The sequence below is a fragment of the Elgaria multicarinata genome, chromosome 4 (genome assembly GCF_023053635.1).
Source record: "Elgaria multicarinata webbii isolate HBS135686 ecotype San Diego chromosome 4, rElgMul1.1.pri, whole genome shotgun sequence".
Classification (NCBI taxonomy): domain Eukaryota; kingdom Metazoa; phylum Chordata; class Lepidosauria; order Squamata; family Anguidae; genus Elgaria; species Elgaria multicarinata.
The window spans coordinates 4,910,780-4,923,023 of NC_086174.1; the positions used below are offsets into that span (position 1 = coordinate 4,910,780).

Consider the following 12,244-nt stretch of genomic DNA (forward strand, 5'->3'; position numbering starts at 1 on the left):
AGACCAAGAGAAGTCTGCATGGGAGCACTGAAACCCACAGGTACCACATTGAAAACCCCAGTCCTAGGGGGTACTTTGTACATGCACCAAAACCAAGATAAAGAAGAAAACAAACCCATTGTTTTGGTTTTGTTAATTGCACTTATGGATTCAGTAATGAAATACGCATTTTTGTTCTACTTAACTCTTTCCGTTAAACAACAAGAAAAACATTAAACAACTTTAATATTTTGTGACAGCTTTGTCCTTGTTTAGGGATTTAATGATATGGGATTTTTTGTATTTAGCTAGATCATGGATCTGATGCACATTTCTGATCTGATACACATTTTCCTAACTTGCTTTTCCTGAGTTTACATGGGGAAATTAATTATACTTTGATTTTCTCTCATGTTCCTTTAACAATAACAGGCTCATACATCAGTGAGAAGTTACACCATGTGAGCATGAATGCTCTAGCTATAGGTGCCTCTGATATGGGACTCATCTACATCAAGCAGGATATTCCACTATGAGAACAGTATATGGGATGTGTCCATGGGCCTCAACAGTTGTCAGTGCACTTCAATACCGCTACAAAGCAGTAGTGTGGCTCCTGACTTTTATATACCGCTTTCATAGTGGAATATCCTGCTTGGTGCAAATAAGCCCAGAATCAAACTTAACACAGGAATACATCTGAATATGTATTCGGAGACCTTTGCTTATGAAAATCATAGCTTAGCACAGTTTTGAAATTTATGATGGAAATGTGGAAGACCTCATTTCAGATAAATATTTGCAAAGTTGACTATTATGCAGGTCAGTGCAGGCGTCTTGCAAGACACAAAGGCTTCTGGGGCAACACGGCCTGAGTTCGATCCCAGCGAAAGCTGGTTTCAGGCAGCCAGCTTGGGTCGCCTCAGCCTTCCATCCTCCCGAGGTCGGTAAAATGAGTACCAAGCTAGCTGGGGGAAAGGTAATAATGGCCAGGGAAGGCAACGGCAAACCACCCCGCTATAAGGCCTGCCAAGAAAACGTCAGCGAAAGCTGGCGTCCCTCCAAGAGTCAGTAATGACTCAGTGCTTACACGAGAGGTTCTTTTCTTTTTGTCCTTTGCTATTTTAGGTTAAGCATATAAATTTAGTTCCATGCCTGGCATTCATTTTTACCAGGAGTGAGCCACTTGTAGCCTGCAAAATGCATGCCCCCCAATGTCCCCCCCACTGCCCTTGAATAGTTTTTTAAAAAATGTATGTCCATAGCAGGTACTCAGTGCTGTGCCAAATGGAACTCCAAGCATTTCTTGGAGCTTTTAAAACTTGATTTTGTTCTGACTTTATACTGTTAGTTTTACCCTACCCAGTGCCTGTTTACCCTACCCTGTGCCTGTTTGCATTCTCTTCCCCTCCTTATTGTTTTATGATGATTTTATTAGAATGTAAGCCTATGCGGCAGGGTCTTGCTATTTACTGTTTTACTCTGTACAGCACCATGTACATTGATTGTGCTATATAAATAAATATTAATAATAATAATAATAATAATAATTTCTAAGATTTTTCCCCTGTGTGAGCTATTTGATGAGAAATGAGATTTTTCTTCTGATTGAAACTTTTGTCACACTCCAAGCATTTATATGTATTCTCCCGAGTGTGAATCTTTTGATGAGTAGTGAGATTTATATTCTGACAAAAGCTCTTTCCACAGTCCAGGCACCGATATGGTTTCTCGCCTGTGTGGATTTTTTGATGTTTATTTAGGTCTGTACCCTTGACGAAACTCTTTCCGCACTCCAAACACTGGTATGGTTTCTCCCCTGTGTGAATTCTTTGATGAGAAGTGAGATATGTTTTCTGACTGAAGCACTTTCCACACTCCAAGCACTGATACGGTTTTTCCCCTGTATGAATTATTTGATGTCTCGTGAGACATGTCTTCTGATAGAAATTCTTTCCACACTCCAAGCACTGATATGGCTTTTCCCCTGTGTGAGTTCTTTGATGGTACATGAAGCTTTCCCTCCAATGAAAGCTCTTTCCACACTGCAAACATTGATATGGTTTCTCCCCTGTGTGAATTATTTTATGTTTAGTGAGACGTGTCTTCTGATAGAAGCTCTTTCCACACTCTAAACACTGATAGGGTTTTTCCCCTGTGTGAGTTCTTTTATGGTACATGAAACTTTCCCTCCAATGAAAGCTCTTTCCACACTGCAAGCATTGATAAGGTTTCTCTCCTGTGTGAGTTCTTTGATGAGTAATGAGATTTCTTTTCTGACTGTAGCTTTTGCTGCACACTAAGCATTGATAAGGGTTTTCAACTGAGTGAGTTCTTTCATGAGAAGTGAGATTTCTTTTCTGATTGAAGCTTTTGCCACACTCCAAGCACTGATATGGTTTCTCCCCTGTGTGAGTTATTTGATGAGAAGTGAGATGTGTCTTTGGATTGAAGCTCTTTCCACAGTCCATGCTTTGATATGGGTTCTCAGCTGAGTGAGATCTTTGATGTTTAATGAGGTGTGTACTCGAACTAAAGCTCTTTCCACACTCCAAGCACTGATAGGGTTTCCCCCCTGTGTGAGTTCTTTGATGGTACATAAAGCTTTCCCGCCAATGAAAGCTTTTTCCACACTGCAAGCACTGATATGGTTTCTCGCCTGTGTGTGTTCTTTGATGAGTAGTAAGACTTCTTTTCTGATTGTAGCTTTTGCCACACAATAAGCATTGATATGGGCTTTCCCCTGTATGAGTTCTTTCATGAGAAGTGAGATTTATCTTCTGACTAAATCTCTTTCCACAGTCCAAGCACTGATGGGGTTTCTCCCCTGTGTGAGTTATTTGATGAGAAGTGAGATGTATCTTCTGACTGAAGCTCTTACCACAGTCCATGCAGTGATATGGCTTCTCCCCTGTGTGAGATCTTTGATGAGTAGTAAGGTGTGTACTCAAAATAAATCTCTTTCCACAGTCAAAGCACTGATATGGTTTTTCTCCTGTGTGTGTTCGTTCATGGTACATGAAGCTTTCCCTCCAATGAAAGCTCTTTCCACACTGCAAGCATTGATATGGTTTCTCGCCTGTGTGAGTTCTTTGATGAGTAGTAAGACTTCTTTTCTGATTGAAGCTTTTGTCACACACTAAGCATTGATATGGGCTCTCCCCTGTGTGAGTTCTTTCATGAGAAGTAAGATTTCTTTTCTGTTTGAAGCTCTTTCCACACTCCAAGCACTGATAGGGTTTCTCCCCTGTGTGAGTTATTTGATGAGAAGTGAGATGTGTCTTTTGACTGAAGTTCTTCCCACATTCCAAACTTATACACGGTTTCTTCCTTGTATGGCTTTTGCAACGGGCATTAAGATTTGATTTGGAATTGAAACTTTCTGAACACGTATTTTCCTGTGTTTTAACTATTTCTTCTTGAATTGTGGTATTGTCTTCATCACCGCCCCGAGGAGTAGAGGGTTTATTTCTCCTCTTCTGATTTACTTCAGTTTTCCTTCTCTGCTGTTCCCTATATTTAGGTCTGTCTCTTTTTGGTGACATCCCATATGGTTCTCTCTTATTCTCCATTTGCCAACGGTCACCTTCTGGAATGAAGACAAGATGTTGGTAAAAAAACAAAGTTAGAAATGGAGAATTAAGACAATGTGCCCCAAAGGCCTATGGGTTTTCCTGCTAGCAGACAAACTAGCGTGTTCAGAGGAGGGCAACCAGGATGATAAGGGGTCTGGAAACAAAGCCCTATGAAGAGAGACTGAAAGAACTGGACATGTTTAGCCTGGAGAAGAGAAGATTGAGGGGAGACATGAGAGCACTCTTCAAATACTTAAAAGGTTGTCACACAGAGGAGGGCCAGGATCTCTTCTCGATCCTCCCAGAGTGCAGGACATGGAATAACAGGCTCAAGAAGCCAGATTCCAGATGGACATCAGGAAAAACTACCTGACTGTTAGAGCAGTACGACAATGGAATCAGTTACCTAGGGAGGTTGTGGGCTCTCCCACACTAGAGGCCTTCAAGAGGCAGCTGGACAACCATCTGTCAGGGATGCTTTAGGGTGGATTCCTGCATTGAGCAGGGGGTTGGACTCAATGGCCTTGTAGGCCCCTTCCAACTCTACTGTTCTATGATTCTATGATTCTATGACTGGCAGCTATGTCAATGTCTGTGCCAATCTCTGGAATGGCAAAATTGCCTGGGCAATAGACAGGATTGTTCCTAGATACCCTTTAGCGTGTTGTTATAACTGAATTGCTGAGGGAGACAAAATGTCTTTGACAGCCGTGATCAAAATCTCATTAGGTTTCAGAGATGCATGGCGTTATATTGCATCCTTCAGGGCAGGGTTATGTTTTCTTTTCAGCTGTGCATCTAAATTGTTTTGCGTTAGATTATTTTGTGGTTTCTGCTCCACTATGTCTCAATGCATGACAGCATATATTTGTTAATCTGACACTGAAAAGGCTTAAATAATTTTGCTAACAAGACTGAAGAGGCTACTTCAAACTGCAGATGGCTAATTTGATTTGGAATAGCTGAGTGGTTTGAATGAGGGTTTTGGGGAGACAACAAGAAGACTGAGTAGAAAGCAAAGGCCATGTCTGTGGGGTGTAGTTTTCTCCAAACGTCTATCAAAATGTGTGATGGGAACGATTTTGTTAGCCATGCAGAGGAATGTTGTAAGTTTTGTCTTGACTTTCATCCACCACCATGTTTAACGCACTTCTCAGAAGCACTTCACCTTATTGAAATTGTTGGGGTTTTACAAAGGTAGGGTGATCATATGAAAAGGAGGACAGGGATCCTGTATCTTTAACAGCTGTATTGAAAAGGGAATTTCAGCAGGTATCATTTGTATATATGGAGAACCTGGTGAAATTCTCTCTTCATCACAACAGTTAAAGCTGCAGGAGCTATACTAGAGTGACCAGATTTAAAAGAGGGCAGGGCACCTGCAGCTTTAACTGTTGTGATGAAGAGGGAATTTCACCAGGTTCCCCATGTATACAAATGACACCTACTGAAATTTCCTTTTCAATACAAGATACAGGAGCCCTGACCTCTTTTTCATATGGTCATCCTATACAAAGGTGTCCTCCAGGAATATTCGTTGTCTTGTATTGGGCCTAAAAATAGATGCTAGACTCAGACGCTCACCTGCTAGTCACCCAGCCACAAAAAAATCTCCATCTTTGTGGATTGCCGTTATGAGAAAAAGGACATTTCTTTGCAATTATAATAAAAGCATCTCTTCATTTGGATCAAGAACTGCTCCTCTATCCCCCCTTTTTCAGTAAGTTCTGGCTGACTGATTTCTGGTGCATCTCCTGAAGAAACGCTCTGCCTGGATATACCTTTATAAAGCGGCTAGACGTCTGGCCCGTTTGTAAGACTACAATCAAATTATGATTCCATGCATTGAACAGAATGGGGAAAAACTAAGAAAAGAAATCCTAAAATTTGAGTTATGAGGCTTTTCTGCTTCTTAAATATCACCTCACAATACAGCTTCGACTCAGGACAAATCCCCTTTTAACACCTGAGCTACGGCGGTGAGAGCAGAAAAGATTTCTCCCAACCATTATACACAGTAGCATCTAGTGGAGCCTAAAAATACTTCAGATCAATACAGTACTAAAACGCGGTGAACGTAGGGTGACCATATGAAAAGGAGGACAGGGTTCCTGTATCTTTAACAGTTGCATAGAAAAGGGAATTTCAGCAGGTGCCATTTGTATATATGGAGAACCTGGTGAAATTCCCTCTTCATCACCACAGTTAAAGCTGCAGGTGCCCTGCCCTCTTTTAAATCTGGTCACTCTGGTATAGCTCCTGCAGCTTTAACTGTTGTGATGAAGAAAGAATTTCCCCAGGTTCCCCATATATAAAAAGGACACCTGCTGAATTTCTCTTTTCTATGCAACTGTTAAAGATACAGGAGCCCTGTCCTCCTTTTCATATGGTCACCCTAGGTGAATGGAAACAAAGCCCTATGAAGAGAGACTGAAAGAACTGGGCATGTTTAGCCTGGAGAAGAGAAGATTGAGGGGAGACATGAGAGCACTCTTCAAATACTTAAAAGGTTGTCACACAGAGGAGGGCCAGGATCTCTTCTTGATCCTCCCAGAGTGCAGGACACGGAATAACGGGCTCAAGTTAAAGGAAGCCAGATTCCAGCTGGACATCAGAAAAAACTTCCGGACTGTTAGAGCAGTACGACAATGGAATCAGTGACCTAGGGAGGTTGCGGGCTCTCCCACACTAGAGGCCTTCAAGAGGCAGCTGGACAGCCATCTGTCAGGGATGCTTTAGGGTGGATTCCTGCATTGAGCAAGGGGTTGGACTCGATGGCCGTGTAGCCCCTTCCAATTCTGCTATTCTATGATTCTATGAATGTTATCATCACTGTATTTTATTAATAGATATTATCGTCAGCCAGGGTAAGAGGGAGCCTTACCAAGGGAGTCCGTGATCCCACAATTCTCCTCCATGATTTGCCTGTGCAGGGCTCTCTGTTCAGGATCCAACAGTGACCACTCCTCCTCGCTGAAATACACAGCAACCTCCTCAAAGCGCACCAGACCCTGGACAGAAAAAAACAACCATGTTTCCTCCTCATAGCTCTACTAACAAACTCGAAAAGGCTCTTTAACCAGAGGTGTCTGTCCATTAAACTGCAGGACTTAAATGTTCATGGACAGTATTCACAGCCTTCCTACTGGAGGACAAGGCTATCAAGTGGCTACTGGTCATGATGGCTGCCTCCAAGATCTGAGGAAGCATGCCTCTCAAGAACAGTTGGAAGGAAAGGAACCTCTCGTGCAAGCACTGAGTCATTACTGACTCTTGGAGGGACGCTAGCTTTCGCTGACGTTTTCTTGGCAGGCCTTATAGCGGGGTGGTTTGCCGTTGCCTTCCCCGGCCGTTATTCTCTTTCCCCCAGCTAACTGGGTACTCATTTTACCGACCTCGGGAGGATGGAAGGCTGAGTCGACCCGAGCCGGCTGCCTGAAACCAGCTTCCGCTGGGATCGAACTCAGGCCATGGGGAGTTTCAGCTGCAGAAACTGGTGCTTTACCACTCTGCGTCACACGAGGCTCATGTCAAGAACAGTTACTAGGGAAGAAAAGCAGCAGAGGGCTATTAGGCCCATGCCCTGCTTGTGGATTCCACAAGTCTTCTGGTTGGCTACTCTGGGAAACAGGATGCTTGACTTAACAGGCCTCTGGTCCAATTCAGCAGAGAGCTTCTTATAGCTACCAGGAGCAGGGCCTTCTCTGCTGTGGCACCCCGGCTGTGGAATGAGCTCCCTAAAGAGGTTCACCTGGCACCTATGTTATACTCTTTTAGACACCAGGTGAAGACCTTTTTATTTTCTCAGCATTTTAACAGTCCAGCAACTTGATTTTAACTTTGCTGTTTAAAATTTGTATTTTGAACTGTGGTGTTGGAGGAAAATTCTGAGAGTGCCTTGGACTGCAAGAAGATCAAACCAGTCCATACTCCAGGAAATAAAGCCAGACTGCTCACTTGAGGGAATGGTATTAAAGGCAAAATTGAAGTACTTTGGCCACATAATGAGAAGACAGGATACCCTGGAGAAGAGGCTGATGCTAGGGAAAGTGGAAGGCAAAAGGAAGAGGGGCCGACCAACTCAATCACAGCTTTTAAAACTCAGCTAAAAACTTTTCTTTTCCCTATAGCTTTTAAATATTGAGTTTGTTCTGACTCTATACTGTTAGCTTCACCCTACCTGGTGCCTGTTTACACTTCCCTGTGCCTGTTTGCATTCTCTTTCCCTCCTTATTGTTTACTGCAACTTTATTAAGATTGTAAGCCTATGCGGCAGGGTCTTGCTATTTACTGTGTATAATCTGTACAGCACCATGTACATTGATGGTGCTATATAAATAAATAATAATAATAATAATAATGGGTGATATTCTGGAGGTGACAGACTTGACCTTGGGGGAGCTAGGGGTGGCGACGGCCGACAGAAAGCTCTGGCGTGGGCTGGTCCATGAAGTCACGAAGAGTCGGAAGCGACTGAATGAATAAACAACAAAATTTAATTTCTGCACTGCTGCTTGGTTTTATCCGGGCTGTGTTTTTATACTGTATTTTATATTCTGCTTTTATACTGTTCGTTTTGTATTTTGAGTGGTTTTTACGGTTTTAGTTTTTGTAAACCGCCCAGAGAGCTTCGGCTATTGGGCGGTATAAAAATGCAATAAATTAATAAACGCTTAGCTTTAGCAGAAGAAAACTGGAGGCCTTTTGGCTCAGCTCCGGGGAGGTGAGCAGGGCACCCAAGTGACCAACCCCCATACCTGATCCGCTCCCATTCCATCACAAAGAAGACGAGGTGTCTGAGCACTCACTGCTGGCGTCATTCCATCCCCTGTGAGAGAGAAAGGTAGCAGGGAAACAGGAGTGTGTACTAGTCTCGGAGACTAAGCTGACAGTTCCCAGTAACAGGATTGCACTTTACGTAATGCATGTGTAAGGGCAGATGTGTTTTAGCAGATACTTCATCCTTTTTTCTTCATCTCTCCCCAATTGTGCTCTTGCCCACGATCCAAAGTGCTGATTTCGACATATAAAGTCTTCAAGTATTGAATATTAAAATGGGTATTTTTTTACTGTGAAAAAGGCTGGAGAAAAGAGTTTCCAATCTGCCAGGGATGCTTTAGGGTGGATTCTTGCAGTGAGCAGGGGGTTGGACTTGATGGCCTTATAGGCCCCTTCCAACTCTACGATTCTATGATTTTATGATTTTGCAGCTCTAGCATGAGCTGATCTTGCAATGTACTTCTAACCACCCGTGAGTCACCGTCTCCCGTTAATTTCCCATGCTCAGTCAAAGGAAAGCCCACTTCAGTGGCACACAGGGGCACAACAGTGGTAGGCAAATAGCAGAATTGCCCACCCCCGGGGCAAAAGGTGCTTTACCAAACTGTCACATACAGCTAGTAAGTTACATGTTTAATATCAACATCCTCATTTTTTCTCTTTAAAAGCTCATGATTCTAACCTGGTCATTATATGCAAGAGAATGAGATGATAGAATGGATACTTCAAACTGTGCGTGGGGGAAGGTCACAGATTCTAAATATTTCTCTATGTTAAAATAAAACTATATTTCCAACCTGCCCCCAATGACGCAATGGGAAATAAAAGCAGCCCAACGATTTCTCGCATGCCCCCCACCCCCTGCCCAGCAATTAATCCTTACCCTGCAAGGTGGCTCCTCCACTCCTCTCCTGCTTGATCCCCCTTCGCAGGGGATTCTGTCCAGTGTCCGATGGAGCCTCCCCTTCCACATGGAAATCAGGCCCCATTTCTGCAAAGAGATTCTCTACCTGAAACAGCAATGAGGATCCAAGACATGCAATTAGAAGAAGAGGTAGGAAAGGAATTATAGAGGCCAAAGCTTTACTGGGGTGTGTGTGGAGGGGCGTGGGGACTTGAAGGAGGAGGGTGGGATGCTGTAGGGTGGATTCCTGCATTGAGCAGGGGGTTGGACTCGATGGCCTTGTAGGCCCCTTCCAACTCTGCTATTCTATGATTCTATGATTCTTTATGAAGAGTATGGGACATCACTCCTCAAACTGCATCCAGTTCTGGGCTCCACAATTCAAGAAGGACGCAGACAAGCTGGAGCGTGTTCAGAGGAGGGCAACCAGGATGATCAGAGGTCTGGGAACAAAGCCCTATGAAGAGAGACTGAAAGAACTGGGCCTGTTTAGCCTGGAGAAGAGAAGATGGAGGGGAGACATGAGAACACTCTTCAAATACTTCAAAGGTTGTCACACAGAGGAGGGTCAGGATCTCTTCTCGATCCTCCCAGAGTGCAGGACACGGAATAACGGGCTCAAGTTAAAGGAAGCCAGATTCCAGCTGGACATCAGGAAAAACTTCCTGACTGTTAGAGCAGTACGACAATGGAACCAGTGACCTAGGGAGGTTGTGGGTTCTCCCACACTAGAGGCTGGACAACCCTCTGTCAGGGAGGCTTTAGGGTGGATTCCTGCACTGAGCAGGGGGTTGGACTCGATGGCCTTGTAAGCCCCTTCCAACTCTGCTATTCTATGATTCTATGAAATGTTTTCCAGAAAAGGTTGGGTAAAGAGTAGAGTTTTAAGATGCCATCTCTCACATGCTTGACCCCCTGGAGCTCCCGCAATGCAATGCTCTCACCTGCTGCTCTTCCTGCTTCGTGTCCTCCGCCTGGCTCAGGAGGAAGCCTTCTGCCAGGGCCACCGCCTGGGAACTGGTCTCCGCTCCACATTCTCTCACCCAGCTCGACATCTCCAAGGGCAGGATGTTCAGGAACTGCTCCAGGATTACCAGGTCCACAACCTGATTTTTCGTGTGCTGCTCTGGCTTCAGCCACTGACGGGAGAGCTGTTGGAGCAGGTTGCAAACCTCTCGGGGGCCCTGTGCCGCCCCGTAGTGGAGCTCCCTGAAACGCTGGCGTTGTACATCGGAGCTGACCGTGGCCTCGGCCAGGATCGCCTGCCCCATTCTCTCCCAGTTTCCCCTGCCACTCCCAGTCTTGACGGCATCTGGTCCTCTTCCTGCTCCATGGGTAGCTGACTCTTGCTCTTCCATCTTGCTCCACAGAAGCCTCCAACGGATCTCTGTCTCAAACCACAGACAGCCTTTCCAGGAAGTGCTACTCAAGCTCTGCAAAGCCAAGACGCTAATCTGTTAATGTGGTGGACTCCAAGGAGCAACTACGAAATGTCCCGGAAGGAAAGGGAGTCTAAGTGTGGTGTAGTGGCTAAAGTGTTGGACTGGGGCCAGATCTACACGTCGTTGCGAAGGCGCCTTTTTTAAAGACGTACCTAAAAGAAGCGCCTTTTTCTTTACTGTGTGTACTGTGAGCGAGGCAGCGCCACCTGCGGAAGAATCTCTACCCCATTCAAAGACACTGCTCGGGCCGCTTCCCCCTCGCGTGTTCTTCCATTCGAATAATCCCCCCCCCACCCGGCGGCTCTTCTGGCGCGTCCCGGCGGCGGCGGCTCCTCCTGCAAAACACTTTTCTCCCTCGGTGTGTTTGTATTTGCATTTGCGTGCTCGCGGTGGACGAGTTCAACTCCTGCCTCTCGCTCTCCCCCGCGGTGTCATCTCCCCAGGACTCTCTTCGGTGTGCAAACGTGCACGCAAACGCAAATACAAACACATCGAGGGAGAAAAGTGTTTTGCAGGAGGAGCCGCCGCCGCCGGGATGCGCCAGAAGAGCCGCCAGGTGGGAGGGGGGATTATTCGAATGGAAGAACACGCGAGGGGGAAGCGGCCCGAGCAGCATCTTTGAATGGAGTAGAGATTCTTCCGCAGGCGGCGCTGCCTCGCTCACAGTACACACAGTAAAGAAAGAGGCGCTTCTTTTAGGTACGTCTTTAAAAAAGGCGCCTTCGCAACGACATGTAGATCTGGCCTGGGTGTCAGGAGGTCCAGGTTCTAGTCCTCACTCAGCCATGGAAGCCCACTGGGTGACTTTGGGCCAGTCACGGACTCTCACAGCCCAGCCTACCTCACAGGGTTGCTGTTGTGAGGATAAAATGGAGAGGAGGGTTATGTACGCCGCCTTGGGTTCCTTAGAGGGCAGGATATAAATGCAATAATAAATAAATAAAATAAATAAATGCCATGACTCGAAGAGAAACTAGAGACTTGAGGAGGTTTCTTTACCAAAGAGCCATGAACCAAAAATCAGAAGATGCAGCATCCTCCCTTGAACCTGTTCTTCATCCTCCAAGCACACTCCCACTGCGGGCCTTCTAATAATCCTCCTGTCCATTCTCCATCTTAAGCCTCCATCACACTTCCCCATCATGCATTCTGCTACTGCACATTTTCCTTCACCCTTTCTTACACAAAACTACATGGATGTTGTTTTAAATTAAGGTCATCCCTCGATTTAGGAAATCTTTGTTGATTAATAGTTGGGGTTTTTTTTAAAAAAAAGATTTGTTACATTTAAAAAATACATGGCAATAATAATTTAAAATACAAAATGTTAAATGAAAATCAATGTATTAATCAACTGGATACACATGTACATAAAACCTAGAAATTCAGGAGGAGGGGAACAATTTCTTTATTTTAGACATGTTTTGTCTTACATTAATAATTTTAACAACCAATTAACATTTATCCCAGATTTTCTGAGGCATATGGCCTAATACCTCTTTTTCATTCTTGTTTAATTTCTGCAAGAATAATTTTAATGGCCCCCAGAACTGTTGTTTTTTAAA

At 44.7% G+C, this 12,244-nt stretch overlaps 1 protein-coding gene across 1 annotated transcript; it reads right to left on the minus strand.

Annotated features, from left to right (window-relative positions):
- Positions 1-1,532: 1,532 nt before the first annotated feature.
- On the minus strand, positions 1,533-10,620 carry LOC134398263 (zinc finger protein 420-like). Its single transcript, XM_063125518.1, has 5 exons — positions 10,182-10,620; positions 9,217-9,343; positions 8,312-8,382; positions 6,439-6,565; positions 1,533-3,568 (listed from the first exon to the last, which is right to left on the minus strand). The coding sequence occupies exons 1-5, from the start codon at positions 10,593-10,595 to the stop codon at positions 1,533-1,535; spliced, it is 2,775 nt and encodes a 924-aa protein (XP_062981588.1). The 5' UTR covers positions 10,596-10,620.
- Between the last annotated feature and the right edge of the window lie 1,624 nt (positions 10,621-12,244).

Excerpts from the sequence above, each read along its gene's own strand:
- LOC134398263 (XM_063125518.1), bottom strand. The coding sequence starts at position 10,595 with ATGGAAGAGCAAGAGTCAGCTACCCATGGAGCAGGAAGAGGACCAGAT. Across the intron at positions 8,383-9,216 it reads TGGAGGAGCCACCTTGCAGG|GGGATGGAATGACGCCAGCA; the intron begins GTAAGGATTAAT and ends TCTCTCTCACAG. Across the intron at positions 3,569-6,438 it reads TGGGATCACGGACTCCCTTG|AAGGTGACCGTTGGCAAATG; the intron begins GTAAGGCTCCCT and ends TCTTCATTCCAG.